This window comes from Lycorma delicatula, chromosome 2, assembly GCF_047948215.1.
Source record: "Lycorma delicatula isolate Av1 chromosome 2, ASM4794821v1, whole genome shotgun sequence".
Lineage (NCBI taxonomy): Eukaryota > Metazoa > Arthropoda > Insecta > Hemiptera > Fulgoridae > Lycorma > Lycorma delicatula.
In genome coordinates, this window is record NC_134456.1 from 19,328,512 (window position 1) to 19,348,044 (window position 19,533).

The 19,533-nt window shown below is 30.2% G+C and overlaps 2 protein-coding genes across 5 annotated transcripts in view; one reads left to right on the plus strand and one right to left on the minus strand.

Moving 5' to 3' along the window:
* The window catches only part of LOC142320527 (calpain-B-like), a 250,197-nt gene that overhangs the window by 10,369 nt on the left and 220,295 nt on the right, over positions 1-19,533 (plus strand). For all 3 annotated transcript variants that reach the window (XM_075358416.1, XM_075358413.1, XM_075358411.1), the window contains exon 2: positions 106-211. In XM_075358416.1, the coding sequence (XP_075214531.1) occupies positions 106-211 (106 nt within the window). The remainder of the gene's footprint in view (positions 1-105; positions 212-19,533) is intronic.
* LOC142320529 (uncharacterized) lies at positions 1,890-13,260 on the minus strand. Of its 2 annotated transcripts, none has more exons than XR_012755427.1 (2): positions 11,931-11,972; positions 1,890-2,214 (listed from the first exon to the last, which is right to left on the minus strand). XR_012755427.1 is itself a non-coding variant. In XM_075358417.1 (2 exons), exons 1-2 carry the CDS (start codon positions 13,222-13,224, stop codon positions 2,024-2,026), a joined length of 537 nt encoding a protein of 178 aa, XP_075214532.1. In that variant the 5' UTR covers positions 13,225-13,260; the 3' UTR covers positions 1,890-2,023. The 2 variants fall into 2 exon arrangements, 1 of the variants encoding a protein (XP_075214532.1); XM_075358417.1 differs by lacking the exon at positions 11,931-11,972 and adding an exon at positions 12,879-13,260.

Here is a 19,533-nt window from a genome sequence, read left to right on the forward strand (position 1 = left end):
AAACAGTCTGTATTTAAAATATTTAAAGATAGAACATTTGTTATTTAATAATGTAACTTTAAAAACTACAAGTGACATATGTATATTACAATTTAATTGTTACAGAGGGGATTTTAATTTTCATGGTACATACAGCTTCCTGAACAGGTTATTAAAATCAGGATACAGGTCAGATGGTTCTTTTTATAACCCTGCTCGTAGTTCACTAAAGGTAAGTAACAATTACTTTTAAATAATTGTAATTTACTCTTTAAATTGTTAAAATTTTAATTAACATTAAGATTTTATTTTTTTTTTTCAATTTAAACTTGATATTGGTGTATTAGTGAATTAGTGTATAAGTAATAAATTAAAATTTGCTCAGATATTTTTATATTATTTAAAATTCCAATTTTTAATGATTATTCTTATCAGTAAATTATTAATCAACATTACTTACACACTATTATAAATTGTTATTTGAATTAGATCCTTAATTTTAAGAATTGTTTATTTCCAGTGTGTTACAGTCTCTTATAAATAGTGGTGTACAGTCGCCTTTAGTTCATGTTTTTGTTTATTTAAAAATAAAAATAGAAAATAAAAGCAAATTACTTCAGTTAATATAATGTTACTGATACAGATCTTTACTTTCATAAATTTATTATTTCACATTCTAAAGTAATGTTTTATTGAAAAAATTAGGAATGGAGGCGAGTTTAGATTTAAATATGATTAAAATTTAGAACTTTTTAAAAATATTTGATTTCATCTTAATATATTTGCTTCCATCTATGTAATATTATCATAGAACAAATCAATCATATTGTAATATGTATGACTTTTTTAATATGTATGTAATTAATTATACAAATATAATTAGCATAGTTTGTAGTAACATCTTTCTACTACATCGTTATGTACCTTAACCTAATTTAAGGATAAATTTGAATAGTCCTTAATGTTAAAGATTATTTTTTTATGTTCTCTCACAGTTTTTTCTCAACACTTCTTTCTTCATTCCCACAGGAATTCCCACAGGAGTAAGTTAGGCTAGGCACCCCTCTAGTGTCTTTGTAGTCTGGCATTGTATTACATAAGGAAGGATTGTGAAGCCCAGTTTTTAACGGACTTGCTCCAGGATAGGTTTTCAGTCTATTCACTGTATAGAGAACAATGGTCCTTGGGCAAATTTATCAGTAGAGCCCATCATACTTCACAAATATTGCAGTAAGTCATATGTTTCACCAAAATTCTTTAAACGGATCCTCAATGACTGTGTAGCAAAAACTTGCCGCAAATTGAACTGTGATAAAAAGTCGACCTGCCTGCAGTAGAACCGTGAAACTACACAAACATAACCAAGGTTTGGTGTAGTAGTATCCAAATAAACTACACAACCGTTCTGCCAGATCTTAACTGGTGGGTCACCTTTGGTTAGATCCTTCAACAATGAAATACTATGTTACTTCAAAGTAACAAATACTATGTCATAAGAGGAACCTGAGTTAAACAAGTTATGCTCAAATTATTTTACTTAGGTATTGGTAATTATCTTTTAAAAGTTTTAAGTCTCTACATCATATAAAACTTTTAACGTAAACATTACATATATTTCTTAAATTTGCAAATGTAAATAGTAAAAATAATTTAAAAAAGTTTTTTAAATAATTCTTTAGGGAGCATTTATGTTTGTTAATGGATAATAATTATACAACACTATATAACGTTTAAACATACAACTATCAAGAAAGTATTACAACACACAAAAAAATTCTTTTATTATTATAAACAGTACTGTACGTATTATATCTGCAAAACATTATCGATAATAAAACACAAAGTTAATAAAATAATAATAGTAATATATAAAATTCTTTTAATTATTGGTATTAAGAATTAGTGTTAAGAATTGACCAAAGAAAGGATATTGAAATATTTAGATCAGAACGTAAAGTTCATACTGTGATAAGTTATAATGGAATTAATTTATGCAACCTACATGTTGCATAAATAATCGTTAAAATTTTTATACAGTACTTTTTTATACCACATTAGAATACGTCTGTTTTGGTTGGATTGGTACATAACGTGTTTTCTTACATGTACTTTTACTTTGCGAGTTTGAATTTGAGTTCGAAATTAAAGATGAAGTTCTTTTAAGGTTCTTTTTTGAATCTTTTGTATTTTTTCCTTTTCTCTCTTTGTTCTTCTCTTCATTTTTTTCACGTTTTTCTAAACAAATACAGATAGGAGATAAGTATTCAAAATTAAAAAAAACACGACTGCCAAAAAAACATTGCCGACAAATATTGCTCTTTATTATAGGATAATTACTAATTTAGGATAATTAAAGAGCGTGCGAGTGACGCCCTTGTATATAGTATTTGTAAACAGAATATTTTTTTTTTTAAATTTATTTAAACAAATATTCCACCACTTCCTGTAAACTTAGGGTCATACATCTACGTCCTACATCAACGCGGGGTCATACATCTAAATCGGTTTAGCCATTGAGCTGCTACTGTGGAAAAAACATACATACATACATACACCCTCAATATAATACACTCAGTTTTGGGCAGTCGTGTAAAAATAAAACGTAAATTTTACATTATATAAAAATTAATTAATATAGATAAACGAGGTCTATTCAGAAAATAACCCAACATTTTTAATTACGCGCCAACGGAGATATTTAGTGACGTGTAGTTGGCAGTATTGTGTTCCGCATAACCTCCTCTGTAACCAGATGTTCTTGGATTGTTGATATGATGTTTAGTTTGTTTTATTTGAGTGAAACGTGTTTAAGTATTTGTAGCGATTTTGTAATGTGCGATTTTCGGGAGCAACGATAAAACGTAAAATTTTGCTGGAAACTGGGGAAAACTTTCACAGAAACGTTTCAACTTTGGAAACAAGCTTATGGAGATGATGCTCTGGGTAGTACGCAATGTTACGAATGGTTTTTTCACGATTTAAAAGTGGTCATCAATCGATTAAAAATGACCCTCAACCAGGAAGACCTTCGGACTTCAACTGATGACATCCGCGTTCAGAAAATCAACGATCTGGTGCGTGCAGATCGTCGATCGACTGTCTTGAGTACTTGAAAAGAGCATCTCGATTGGATCATGCCGTGACATTTTGACTGAAAAATTGAACATGCATAGAGTCGCAGCAAAGCTTGTTCCAATTTTGATGACCGAAGAGCAGAAAGAACAATGAGTGGACGTTTGTCGGAAACTTCTTGAACGAGCCGATGACGATGAAGCATTCATGCAAAAAATCATAACGGGAAACGAAAGCCGGGTTTACGGCTACGACATCGAGACTCAACAAGTTCACTCATCGCAATGGATCGGCAAAGGATCTCCACCCCAGGAAAGCACGTCAGTTTCTATAAATGATTTTTTTCCATTTTAATGTGATTGTGCATTTTGAATTCTTTCCTCAAGGTGAAACGGTGAACTGTGTGTACTATCAAGGTGTTTTACAACGGTTACTTGAAAAAATTCGCAAAAAGAGATAACTGGTAACATGGTTCCTTCACCACGACAATACACCCGCACACTCAGCTTTGTCAATTCGTCAGTTTTGTGCCAAAAATCAGATGACTGTCCTCCCTCAGACTCCCTACTCATCAGTCCTGGCTCCTTGCGATTTTTTTCTTATTTCCGAAATTAAAATCGGTGATGAAAGGATGTCATTTTGAAACTATTGATGACTATCGCGAAGAGGAAACACGGCTGGGAACAGTGTGAGAATTCGAGAGGGGAGTACTTTGAAGGGGACACTCTATTATTAAAGATAAAAAATTAAGTTCGGTTATTTTCTGAACAGACCTTGTATATATATTATATATACATTATTATATATATTATACACACACACACACACACACACACACACACAGAAGTATCACGAAGTTCTCCCGGGACTTTCATAAACTTTTATTCTACTTGTGAAAATAATGAAAAAAACTTACAGAAACTTATCTCCTAAAATACCAGTTACGGCTAGTGAAATATTCGCTCGGATTTCAGCTATCCCGGTGAAATGAGGTCGTACTGAAATTGTTAGCATGTTAAAGAGCAGAATTAGTGATTTCTTATGGTTTTTCCACCTGAAAATCGAAAAAAAAATAGGTCCCACAATTGTATCTGCAGTAGTCTTTGAGGAATCTGTGGTTGAAAACTAATAAATTTGGGTAAAAACTTTGTTAAACTTTTAAAGAACTTAAAAACTTGAGAAACTTTTAAAGAAAACTTGAGAATTTAATTTTGAGCAAAACTGTGTAAGAAAGTTGAATAAAAAAAGAAAAGTTAGAAAAAAAAGATTTTATTTAGAAACAAAACACTAGACCAGCGGTCGGCAACCTACGCCACGCGTGTCAGTAGGTGGTTCGCGAAAGGATTTTTGGTGGCATTTTCGACACTATCTTTGAAAATGTGTGGGTGTTTGTGAGTCAAGCACCACAGTCCAGTGCTCGGCTAGAATGAGCCGAGTCGTAAGCTATATGTATACAGATGCTTACATGTGTAGCACGCTACCACTAGCTACCAGCCAGTGAGATAGGCGACGAGAAAGAGATAGATGGGACTAAGCGAAATTTAATCACTTGTTAAATCCGTGAGCAATGCATGTGATAGTTTGTTTACATTGTATTATCAGATTGGTTTGATGATGTAAATATTCGCGATTATTTCATTTATTTTATCTATCAATTCCTGACATTTTATCGTTTTTTACATTATCATTGTTTAATTTGATCTATCAAACCCACAAAATTCAAATAATGTAATCTCAAAAACAATGAATTCTTATCAATAACTTTACCTGGCATTTATCAATGTCTTTAGGTCTTTTCTACTGCACTTCAAACATAAGGTTTGTTTCTCTTTAACTCTGTTAATTTAATAAATGTTTAGCATTTCATACTACTGAGTTTTCCTTTAGTTTGGGCATTTTATTTAAGTTTTTTTTTCAGAATAAAACAATGTCAAAACCAAAAGAATTGGACTGTTTCAGAAGGATTGGAAAATAAATTATGGTATCATTAGACAAGGAGAAAAATTAACGTGTTTGAGTTTAGAAACAATTGTAGCAAGTACTTCATGTATTTCGAAGGAAAGAATACTTAAAACAGAAAGTTCACTTCTGCGATTATCTAACACGTTAAAAAATTTTATGCAAAAAGATAATGAAATCAATAAGTAAGTTTTTCAGATTTATACTGCATTGCTAAAAATAGAAAACCATTCACAGATGAAGAGTTCTTAAAAGAAACATTCGTAAGGATGTCTTAAGATCTTTATTGTTTTTCCAAATAAAAATGAAATTTTGCAGAAAATTAAATTTATAAATCAATAATTTGAAAATGGCGTTAGGAAATATGAAGTTAGTTTATCTTTGGACGAGAGCACAGATAGAAATAATATTGCACGATTAACATTGATAGCAAAATTGTATTTAAAAAATCTATAATTAAAGAAGTGTGGATTGTTTCATCAGTGTGTAATGCAACAGCAAAGAATACAACAAAGGATATTTTGGACTGTGTTGAAAACTGCATAAATAAATATAACATTAAGAATGAAATATTTTCTATTATGACTAATGGAGCGGCTGCAATGATCGGCAAAAATAATGGTTTCATCTCATTGTTTAAAAATATCTTGATCAATTCTATCTTTTCATTGTGTTATCACCAAAAGAGTTTGTGTGCTCATATTTCTAATAGAAAATTTTAAGACGTTATGTCGACCTTGACAAAGATTATCAATAAGATTATTGCACATTCTTCTGTCTCACAAAAAATTTGAATTATTTTTGGAAGAAACTGAATCAGAGTATGGAGATCTTCTCTTATAATAAAGTTCGGTAGTTATGTAGAGAAAAGTCAACAGATTTGAAAATCTTTTAAATAAAGTAAAAATGGAAATGAATGAAGAATGTTCTGATTTAGATAATGACGTATGGATTTTAATTTTAATTTAATAAAAATTATATCCACAAACAAAATGTTTGTGGACACTAAGTAGTAATGGCTTTGTAATAACTGATATATTAGATTATGTCAACTTTGCAGAAATATTTCACAAACAGATTTTAACGATTTACAAAAAACACTCGCCCATGTTTAAATATATTTTGCAACCTGAAATTAAAGAGTTACAAAATAGATAAAAGATGTTTTGAAATTTTGTGAGAATATTGATTTAGAATTAATCAAATTTAACAATTCTGCAATTTGGAAATTGCAGAAGATGAAATTATGAAAAACTAATAGATTTTCTGGTTTTATTTTAGTGGCACGCTTAGTGTCCAGTACTTTGAATAACCTATTTTGTGCACGCCTTGGGTTGGCGACCGCTGCACTAGACCAAAGTGAATCATTCGTACCAGTTTATAATAAATGTTGAAAAATGAGCCCGCCATTTTCAACCCACTTCTTAGCACGCTTCTGTACTACTTTTTGTGGTTTTTTTTTGGTTGATTTCATAAGAAAGCTACCTATTGTAATGGGTAATTCGACTTCCCTCAGACCCCAAAACCACCGTCAGTTTTCACTTTCTTGTGGAATCAGTAACTCCCATAATTTTGCGCCAATCACTTTCAAATTGATACATAAAATATAACGACCCAAAATCTCGGTCGAGTTCGTTAATGGGCAAAATCGGACCATGAGGGTGTAAAGTTTTTCAAAGAAACAAATATAGTTATAACTTTCTTATTAAGTAAAATATCGAAATCTTTTAAAGTTTCTATTATTGGATAAGGGCCTAAAACTTAAATAAAGTCTTTTGATATCACCAACCATTGGCCCAGGGGATGGAAAAAATTGGATTTCTTAGACAAAAAAAATCATGCCTCCCTTAATAGGCACAGTATTGAATCGGTTTAAAGTGGTCGTTAGTCCTCTAAACATTACCTAAAACTTTCGTCTGAAATAATTTTTGATATGACCAATCCTTACAGCAAGGGAAGCAGGGGACCAAAATGTTGCTGGAATTCTAAGAAGATGGGGCTTGTCGTATGCTAAGCATGTATAACATTTTTTCACATACAACCATTGTCGTATTGAGTAAATTTGAAGTTTTTCTTAACTTTAAGGTTGAAATCTTTCTTATCCCCTACTTAGCATCGGTGAAATACCTCTGCCTTCTGGAGTGCCGAGGGATTTTTTAATTCTTTATTACTGTCCTTAAGTTGCTCAGCCGTACCCATAATGTGGACAATACCTCTAGAATATATTTTTATTCTGCATTCAATACTTTTCATTCATTCTCAGACGAAAAATCTAAGTTTTAGATGAAGCAGTCTTGGTAGCCAGGAAACTTGGACGTCAAAGACCGATCCGTTTCTCAAGGAAACTATGATTTAGGTGGGTGGAAACAGCACAAGAGAAGTGGGGAGGCGCGCCATCGTGCTAAAAGTATACTTTGTGTCTCAACGCTAGAGGTTTAAAACTAAACTAGTTTTGTTTAAAAGTTTTACGTGTTTGTTACCCGTTCATTTAACAACGTTATTGTACGTCAAACATAAAAAACAGGATTTTTTACCTCAATTTATTGGTTTTCACCACAGATTTTTCAAAAACTACTACAGATACGGTTCTGGGACCGAATTTATTCAGGTGAAAAACCGTAAAAAATCACTAATATTTTCCATAATTAACGTCCTAAAAATTTCAGTACGACCTCATCATTTCACCGGGGTAGCTGAAATCCGAGCGAAATCTTTCATTAGCCGTAACTCCCAAACGAAGCATTTTAAGACATGTTTATATGAAAATTTTCTATTATTTTCACGAGTAGAATAGGTTATGAAAGTCCTGGGAGAACTTCGTGATACATTCTATATAAATATATTCTATATAATGGGATATATAAATATGTATCTCATTATATATATATATATATATATTTTATCTTATTTCTAAAATAAAATTTATTATTGTTTATATATGTACGCCAAAAATAATTTGGTTTGTCCGGTGGATGATATAACTCTCAAAATTAATCTCCTTTTCTTTCAAACACTTTTACATTCGGATACAGGTGTAAATTTCATAAAGAAACTATCTACTAACGAACAATTTTTCTATAGATTTAATTCACGATCGTCCATTCTATACTATTTCAACTAAATGCAACCTAGGCTTAACTTCACCTAATCTGATCGATAAGTTTTCGTAATTATGCAGTCAGAAGTATTTTATATTATACTTTATTTTGCTAAAGATGGACGAAGCAGGAGCGATATAAAATTCCGAATAGCCAAGCTAAACGAGCCTTCAGTAAGAAATATAATTTGTTTACATCAAAAATTAATTTAAATCTCAGGAAAAGATTTTTGAAAGTGTATGTTTGGAGTGTCGCTTTATATGGAAGTGAAACTTGGACAATCAGAGTATCTGAGAAGAAAAGATTAGAAGCTTTTGAAATGTGGTGCTATAGGAGAATGTTAAAAATAAGATGGGTGGATAAAGTGACAAATGAAGAGGTATTGCGGCAAATATATGAAGAAAGAAGCATTTGGAAAAATATAGTTAAAAGAAGAGACAGACTTATAGGCCACATACTAAGGCATCCTGGAATAGTCGCTTTAATATTGGAAGGACAGGTAGAAGGGAAAAATTGTGTAGGCAGGCCACGTTTGGAGTATGTAAAACAAATTGTTGGGGATGTAGGATGTAGAGGGTATACTGAAATGAAACGACTAGCACTAGATAGGGAATCTTGGAGAGCTGCATCAAACCAGTCAAATGACTGAAGACAAAAAAAAAAACTTTATTTTGATAAGATTTTTTTAATGTCTTGTTGTAATAATTTATCATTGTTTATTTCTTACTTCGTTTCTTTCACATTAGTTAATAACCTATTAATAATAAGTGTAAATCAGATAGTTCAAATATTTTTTAGAATTTTTAGAGATAAATATTCTTACGTTCAACTTTATTTGTGCATCTGTGCGCAAACAGTTATAATCTCGTTTTATAGTTTATTTATATATAAAGTTAGTCCTATTCATAGTAATGCACAATGTTAGAGTAAATATTACAGCAGCGTGTTTATTAACTGATGATTGTTGTAAGAACCCATTAAAGCTTTTTTCTTAGATTACGTAGTATTTTTTTTAACTGATTTATTATTGCCATCAGTTAAAAGTGCGTTGAAATCTACAATATTAGTATTAGTAGGATAACAGTCAGCCTATGAAAGATCTTTTTTCTTTGGAATATTGTTAATTTTATTTATTCGTTTATTACTAAAGCGTTTAGTTTATTTGGCACGTTTCCTTAATTTATGGTAATATTTCAAATATATTTTCATCAGTACCTTTAACATTATGTAATAACAACCTGGAAGGCTAATTATTAAAAAAAAAATAGCTTTCTGTGATCGCTTAGTTTAATCTTGGCTATTAACAAATTTAATTTTTGTTTTTCCATATTTATTTCATCTGTTTATTATTTTAAACTGTTTTTAGCTAATGTGTACGTTGCAATCTGTTCAACTTTTTTCTTTGTTTTTTTGGGGCGTAAACGAAGGTTCCTTATTAACGCTCGAAAGCAATGATTCTACAACACGTAAACTAAGTTTATAACAACTTGTGCTACGTATAACGACATATGAACTAAGTAACAAATAAAAAACGAACCAACCGCAGGATAACACAGGAAAATATGAAAAGGTGAAGCACAATATAAAATAGTAAAAAAAAGAAGATATATATTATTTAATAATCGAATTAAATGTCAAGCTTTAAGTAAAAACATTATATTCTTTAATCTGTTCAACTAGTGAACAATAAGCAACCCCCCACGGGCCAATGAGATAAGGATGACATGTAAATGAGGTGTATTCTAGTACAGACTCAGGCCAACCATTCCTGATACGTATTAATTTAACCCCGACCACCAAGTGGAAACTCCGTGGATACCACTGGAACTACCGGTACCCACTCTCTAGTATTCAAATCGGTATAAAAGCAACCAACTTTTACTAGGAATAGGATCTCACACTTCAAAAATCAGTTGTTAAACAACAGATTTGCGATGAGTTAAACCACTAGACCAGCCCGGAGGTTTCCTTTAATAATTATAATTTCTATTACTAGAAAGTGTGTAAACAGGCACAAAATTGTCAGACTGAATAATTTTTGCGATCCACTTTAATAGTTTCACCTACATCTCAGCTGTTTCATCAACCGATTTGAACACTATGTCATTTTGTTCACAATAAAAAGGTTTAACATTTTATCTAATAAATAAGAATTCGATACATCAAATATTTATGGTGGTACTAATGGTTAAAGATTTTTAACGGTCACTATTTTCAAAATTATTAAAATCTACAAATTTATTTATTTAGTGCAAGATGTTTTGAGATAGTTCGCGAAATTTCATTAAAATAATTCAATCCATTCTTAAGAAAAAGTTTAACTGAAAAAACAAAATTGCGGACAGAGGAAAATGAAGCGATGTAAGAGATTTGTTCATATGACTTTTTGTGATTTTTATGTCCTGAATTAGTTTCTTAAGGTTGCCGAAACTTCCGGGACATTGCATCACGTATGCTTGTGTGTGTGTTTATATATATATACATAAAATTACTGATAAATTGGTTATGAATACTTTTTTTGTTATTTCGGGGAAGAAGATTTCATCGATATACATCTAATTTTTAAGTACAGATTTAAAACAGCTACGTAATGAATCCTGGTTTTATCAATAGTGGTCATATACCAATGTTAATTTCATATAATTAATAATAATATAGACCTATTTCTGACAACAATGTCGCATGTTAAAAAAATACGTAATCTTTTGCTTATTTATCGATGATTCATTGGTGTCAAACCAAAACTAATTTAAAAAAGTAATTTTGAACAAAGAATCTGATGTGGACATTACATGACTTCCTTTTACACCTATTAAATTACATATACACTTTCTTTTAGTACGTAAAATTTTATTTCATTTTATAACTTCTGATAATTTTTCTTTTTTTTTAATTATTATTATTGAATTATTATTTATCGTAATTTCTTTTTACAATCAAGAGGTTAATAATTATTAATAAATTTTTAATTAAAAAGAAGGAGGTTGGGTCTGATTCGAACCGATGTGCCTTTCCCTTGCAAGATCCAAATATTTCATTAATTAAAATTTTAATTGGCTATAACTCTGGAAGCAATTAAGTACCATTCATAAGTGGTACTTATTTTAATTGCTCAACGATATATCATAATATATCGTTGAAAAGTTCTCAATGAGGGCTTATTACTGCAGTAAATAAAAATTTCAAAATCCAAATTGTTTTTGATTTTGGGCTTTTTTGGACACTTTTGGTTCAGTCGATTGCATTCAAAAGGGGAGGTGCACAACTAGATGTTACAACACTCCTAAATCCAAAATTTCAACATCCTACGGCTAATCTTTTAGAGTTATGCGAGATACGTACGTACGTACGTACAGACGTCACGCAGAAACTACTCAAACTGAATTCAGGGATGGTCATAGTGGATATTTCCGTTGAAATCTGAAAACCGAAATTTTTCGCGATCACTTTACTTCGTACAAGGAAGTAAAAATGATTATAAGAACCATTTTAAACCAAAGAACCTAATGTTTAAAGAATTCAAAGTCATAATAATGTATGTAATGATCATTAAAAATAAATCCATAACAGTAAACATTTAAATTTATGTACAAAATATCGGTATCCATACTGGCAAATGTAATTTTTGTTTAAAAAGCAAAATTCATTTAACTTGTTTAAATATCTGTTTAATTTTCAGCACTACAAAGAATATTTTATTGGTAATTTCGTACAAATATGTGTTTTCTTTTATGATCTTACTCTCAAAATTGAACATAATGCTGTCAGATCTATAAATAAAATATCAATGTCGTAATATATACGTATAAGAATTGTACTCACGTGTGTGTACATCATTATAGGTGTTGTGCGCGTGAATATGACTCTGCAAACTAACTGGTTTTCGTGTAAACTAATTTTAATTAAAGTATAAATAAATTCAGTTTTCATTTTGACTAGAATTAATTTTATTTTTTTGTCGGTTTTTGTTCCTTAATTTAAAAAAAATAATAAATAGTGATTTAAATCATATCAACGAGAAATGATCTAATAGTAAGTATGATTATGAAAATTTAATCATAATAATTAATATTATTTATAATCATATTAATTTTTTTAATATTCATAATATCCAAATCTTTGCAGATAATTTAAATAAATCGAATGACCGATTTCTTTCCAATCACAGTAAATTACATAAATAGCTATATAAATTACCGGAAAGTAAATTTCCAATAAGATAACTTTAATTAGAATAAGTAGGGTTTTGGCACACCTAAGTAAATAAAAGGTTTTACGCAATTAAAAACATCGTTCAAAATATAGTACAACATCTAACAACAGATGCTAAATAGTGTTCATTTATTTTTAACGGTATACATTTTTAAAATCTAATTTAAAATTTTTAAAAGTGATATTCTAATATAAACTGCTTATCTGACAATTTTGATTTTGGTATATCATCAATTATAGAATGAAATGGACAGTATAAGTAATGAATTCATTTTAGAATATTATTACATTAAAATCATTCTCTATATTATAAGATGTCTATTAGTTTCAATACTGGAATTTAAAATACTTCATTACAGAAAAAAAATGATTTTAAGTTTGCATAACGAAAAATATCCCAAAAATTATATCACCACAAAAAAACCGAGTTCTAAAATATTAGTCACCCGCTTTTTTCAAGGGTAATCAAAAATAACCTTGAATTACTAATGTATTTATATTGGCATACCGCTAACTTATATAAAATAGCTAATAATAAATCTATTTTATTTAACTTACCATTATTATTTTCATTCTTTTTAGGTCCTTCTTTATGTTTTGTTTTTGTAGAAGTACTTCTATTCGCATTACTATTTTTTTCTTTATTATTATTTGTCGCTTCCTTTTTATTTTGCTTAACTTTTGACGTATTTGTTGTTGTTCCCGCTGTTTTTGTTAGCGGCTGTGATGATGCGGATGATGACGGTGACGAGTGTATCGCTCGTTTTATATCTTCGACCATCGCAGTTTTCCTCGCATCATTTTGTATATCGACAGTACACATAGAACAGAACCACGTAGTAGGATGATTGTTACCGTTATTAAATAACTGAGCGTTTAAATTATGGCATTTACCGTGGACCATCGCTTGACATTTATTACATTTTATTAAAAATTTACGTTTAATAGCACTACCATCTGTTATATCATTACAAGAACATTTAACGTGTATTTTATTATCTTTTTTACCTTTAAATAACAATTTTAGATTACGCCCTCCTCCCCCTCCTCCTCCTCCCCCTCCTCCTGTCGTCGGTATCGATTGATTATCTTGATTGTTAGCGAAAGGTGAATTAGTAACAACTGGTGTCGTATTCTGTAACGTTAATGAGGATGCTACCGGTAAATTGTTTGTGTTATCGATTACAACCGGTGACTGTTCTTTTTTAAATAAATGTAATGATGATTTAAAATGAGGATTTTTTGTTTCTAAACCTGGAATACATAATTCATAATATTTGCACATATTAGCATACGAAATCGCCATCTCCATCGGTGTTGATCCCATAATGTAATAGTTACAATAATAATTGTTCAATTATTATTTAATATTATGTTTTATTTTTCGATTATTATACTAACTTATCACTGTTGCACATTTAACAAATGGACATTATCTGATACACTTTGTTTTTTGTTGAAAAATAATAAATACTTATACTCTGTTATACGTATACATGAAAGCTTGCTAAGTAACAATATGATTTATTTACCACAGCTTTCTTTATTACGGAAATTTGTTTTATTTAAAAAAAATAAATCATAGTTTTTTTACTGAATTTTTAAGAGTTTAATTGTGTAAATATATACATATAAAATTATTTCAATATAACCTATATAATATACTTGGTAATAACAGATATTTGGTAATAAATAATTTATTATTAAAAATTATTTTTAAAGTAGTAAGGAAGACGAGATGTAGGTTGCCTTATCATTCCTTCCCATAATAAAAATAATTTTCTTGAACAGTTTATGTTTCCTATTTACACGATATAGTCTTATGGTACAGGAAAAACACAATATGATTCTTTTATCAGGTTAAGAATTTAGCTTGAGTAAATAACTAACGAATATTATTTTATTGCTCTAGAATTATTAAAGGTACGATTTAATAACAAATATATAATTGCATTTCATAATGCTGAACACATATTAAGGAAAAATTCTATAAAAAGAGATTTTGTAAATACTTTAACCAAATTTATTAATGAAGTTTCCTCAAATGTGAATTCACTTGAATCAATGCAATTTCCTGTAAACAAGTATGAATTTATTGTCGTCCAACTTCTAACATCAAAATTGGACTACAATACCTCAAGATTATGGAAGGAAAATTTATCAAATGAAAGGTTTCCAGCCTCTAAAGATTTTATTGACTTTCTTAATTGGAGACGTCAAATTCTCGAAAATATTAATGCATTCACTTCAAACACGCAAGGGAAAACAGACAACGAAACCAAGGGACAGGGTTATAATAATCCAACCAACTCTCTTAACAAACACTATACATTAAATTCTAATAAGCAATTTAAAGGAAATAAGTTAGTTAATATTCAAAATTTAATTCTAACCAATGTTTGTTGTGTAATTCAAACCATCATTTATCATATTGCAAAGATTTTTAAATTTGTCCATTGAAGATCGTGAAGTCTTTTTGGGGGATAATAATTGATGTTTTAATTGTTTATGTAAAGGTCATTCTATTAATAAATGTTATTCGAAAAATCGATGTCAGATTTGTAATAAAAAACATAATACTCTTATTCATATGGATAAAATTAATGATTCTAAACCAGATAGCAATAAGCCTAAAAATAATACCTGTTGTTCATTTAATATTCAGTCAAACGAAAATACACTTTTATCAACAGCCACATATAACACCAGTGATATATGGTAATAATCATTCATGTAGAATCTTATTAAATTTTGATAGCCAAGCAAATTTTTGCACATGTAAATTTACCCGAAAATTAGGACATAAACTCATTAAAAATAATCTCCTCATTTCAGGCGTAAATAATTTATCCTTTCAATCAATATACAGTGTTACACTTACATTACATTCTCGTTATAAAAACTTTTCATTCAAAGTGAAATTTCTGTTTTATCTGATACTTCAGACAGCCTTCCATCAATCACATTTGATAGTTCTAATCTTAATCTTCCTCGTAATATATTTTTAGCAGATCCCAAGTTTAATATATCAAATAACATTAACATATTCATTTGAGCTCAATTCTATTTGAGTCTTATCTTGCCATCGAGATTCATCCGAAGTTCTAGATATATTATTTCCAGGAAACTAAATTAGGATATGTAATTAGTGATCACCTTCCTAATAACATTAAGGGCAACAATATTATCGCATCTTTTCTTGTTCGAACACTAACAAAAATCTATCAACTATACTCGAGAATTTCTGGAAAATTGAAGAAGTTTATACTGATGCTTCAGTTAATGAAACCAGTACTTGTGAAAAACATTTTCAATCCAAGTCCACTCGCAACAATCAAGGCAAATTTGTCGTGTCGTTACCACGCAAAGGTAATAACACTCAAATAGATGATTCCCATGTTAATGCTAAAAATAGATTCTTATCTTTAGAAAGGAAATTTATTAATAATGCCAACCTTAAAAAGGACTACTCCTCTTTCATTCAAGAATATTTAGAATTAGGTAACATCTCTTTACTCAATTCCAATGATTTGTTAATTAACAAATTGAATGTGTATTATTTATCCCAACATCCAGTATTCAAGCCTTCAAGTCTAATTACTAAAATTCGAGTCTTTGACGGTTCAAGTAAAACCACTAATGGTCTATCCGTTAATAATACTTAATTAGTCGGAACTGTAGTCCAACAAGATCTATTTTCCGTATTGCTTAGATTCAGGATCCATAATTACGTCATTACATCTGACGTAGCTACAATGTGTCGTCAAGTATTAGTTAAACCTAGTGATTCCAATCTACAACGTGTTCTTTGGCGTGATTTTCCAAATCAAGAAATAAAACATTTTGCATTACCAACCGTAACGTATGGGAGGATAGCTTGTACACCAAGTAATTACTTGACATGTCACTTTGGTGGCATGATCCACAATGGCTTTCTCAATCTTCTTTCCATCGGTCAAAAGATAATAATATTACTTTTAATAACTGTAATATGAATTCTGAATTTTTAATAAAAAAAACGCAAAAATGTAATAACATCATTTGTATCTACTGTTGCATTCGATTACAAAGAACGATTTTCTTCACTATACACTAATTCGCACATTTAATTTCTGTTTTAGATTTTTCATAATGGTAAATCAATTAAAACGGAACGAATCATTGGTTCCCCAACTACAAGGGAATTAAATCATACTCTTAACTGTTATTCGACAATCGCAACATATGCGTTTTAATAACGAAATAAATAATCTTAAAAACAATCAAACTATTTCTAAGCATAGCAAACTTATATCACTTGATCCATTTCTAGATAATTTAGGCTTACTACGTGTAGGAGGCAGATTAAAACACTCTGTATTGCATTACCACGTTAAACATCCTCTTATTTTACATCCAAATGCAAATATTACAAAACTAATCAATGCTGAACATTTGCGTCTTCTGCAATCGGGTATTCAATTGACACTTCATTACGACAGAAATATTGGATTATAAATGGTAAAAGAATTATTTCTTCTATCATTCGCAAATGTATGATATATTTTTGATATAATGCAAAATGCCAGGTGCAACAGCTTGATCAGCTTTCACCTTCCAGAGACATTTCTTCCCGACCATTCTCTACTTGCGCAGTGGACTACGACCGTCCAATTATGATTCGTCATGGCGGGCAGAGATCTAAGACTAAGTAAATCTTATATAGCACTTTTCATTTGTCTCACTACTAAAGCTATCCATTTAGAGTTACTTTCTGATCTGACTTCACAGTCGTTTAATGCATCACTAAAAAGATTTATATCACGTATATCCCCACTCAAATTTTTCTTATAACGGTTCCAATCTCCGTTCTGCCAAAAACACACTTTACAAATTGTATCAATCTTTAAATTAAAAAAATCTAAATGAAGGCATTTAAGCATTCACAACTACACAAGGTATAACCTGATCATTTATTCCTCCCTCTTTACCCCATTTTGGTGGTTCATGGGAAAGCGCCATCAAAAGCGTTAAATTTCATATGCGTCGTGTAATTGGACAACCGATTTTTAATTTTGAAGAATTATATACAGTTTTAACACAAATTGAAGCTGTCTCAATTTCCGCCCCATCATCGCTATTTCAAGCTAGTAAGAGTTGTTGATTTACATACAGTTAATGGACCATTAAGAAGACCTGTGCATAAGTTATGCCTGTTACCAGTCTCTAATGATTGCGTTTATTACTCGCATACTTTATTGTTACTACAATCTTATTTAATTTGTATCTAACAATATTCATTTGATATTTATATACTATTATAATTTCATTGATTTGGTTTCTCAAATGTAGGATTATTGATATGTTCATAAAATTTGTATAATTGTTTGTAACTTAAACTGCATTCATATTAACTAATATGTAATATGTTCATATAGCTCTTACCACTAGATAGTCTACAGAATAAGTACTATTCATTGCAATTATATGCGGACTTCCCGATTTATGAATGTGGAATGTCCCAAGATTTATTACTAGACTATTTATCATGCATACAGCAGCTGACTATTATCATTTATTCAAGGTATATACGATACCAGAGTAGTTTATTTATTCATTTATTTTCAACCTGCAATACATTGCATAGGTGTGATACAACACTAGAAATTATTTATTCAATCATTCAATATATTGATTGAGATTTTTTTACATATTAAGAAGATACACATGAGTAGTGTGACTATTATGCATTATATAATTGCATAATCATTATTTTTACTATATGTGAAATGAGTATCAATACAATTTTAAGCCAAGTATAGATTCAATAATTTTAATATTATATTTAACAGATATTCACATTTAAAATTTGTTTATTGTTCTTAATGTGGCATAATCTATGCAGCATTGTATATTATATTATTTATTCATTGACTACATTATATAATACATTCATTTACAATTATATTGTTATTTAGCTTACTGAGATTACAAATCAGGCATTATTATCATTTTCATATTTTTGCTATAACATTTCGTTTTAATATTATAAAAAAAGTCATCATATGATTTTTGGTGGGCAGTATGTTGAGACACAGCTCCTGACGATCACTCGGCTCCGAACGATTCGCAGAGCTCCTGGCGGTTCACTCGAATCCGTACCACTCACACAGCTCATGGACAGGTTAACTCGGCTCCGTACCGCTCACACAGCTCTTGGCGGTTCATTCGTCTGCGTACCGCACACAGCTCCTGGCGGCTCACTCGGCTCCATCCGCACTATATAAACCGACTCCACACTAGAATCTGGCAGTCCCGGTCCATCGTTTGAAGTCTTGCATTGTTTTGTTAAAACTCATCATTAATAAAATATATATAAAAGTGAAATGTGAATTACATAATCAAGACTATAATAAAATTAGTTTATATTATAAATCAAGTAAATCTTTTTATTTATTCAAATGAACCAGGAAATAGTCAACTATATAAATAAGTAAACCTAACCAAGGTACTTCACCTAGGCGGAAATTATTTCACTCGGCTACACCAGTCTCCCGACCGTACAAGCGAAATTTGTTCTATGTAAGTCGTGAAATCACGTTAGTTTATTATGTACCACATCCGCGCAAATTAAATACGGTATGCGCGCGCGCTTTAGTCAGAATTGTGTGTGTAAGCCGTGCATATGAAACATTCCACAGTTGTAGGATTTTCACGGAACGCGGCTTTAGTCGGTCACATGACAGGAATGTCCTACAACTGTGTTGTGAGTTTTTATATATTATTAAAACTGTGATTAAAAAGAATTGGAAGTAAGTTGTTACGATTCAAGATCAATACTGGAAAATTGATTTATTAAACATTTCTTTGTTTAATAAATTTAATTAAGAGCATTAAATTAATGCTCCATTTTAATGTAATTATTTTCTAAACTTATAAAATGTCGTTTCCAATACTTCATCCCTAATGAAAATATTTTAAATAGATGGTGATTTACAAATTTTAATTAGATTAAATGTATATTATCGACTGACTCTTTTGTAGTATTTTGTATGTATTTCATGCATCAGGTAGCACGTTTAGCAATATTTACGCATTCTGTCATCTTCGAACACGTGAATTTCTTTATTTACTGTTAACATAAAACATGGTATCATACCATCGCGTAATCATAATAAACTTTCAATACAAGAACTAGTAGATCTAGCTGTAAAATTTATAAATATAATCTTTA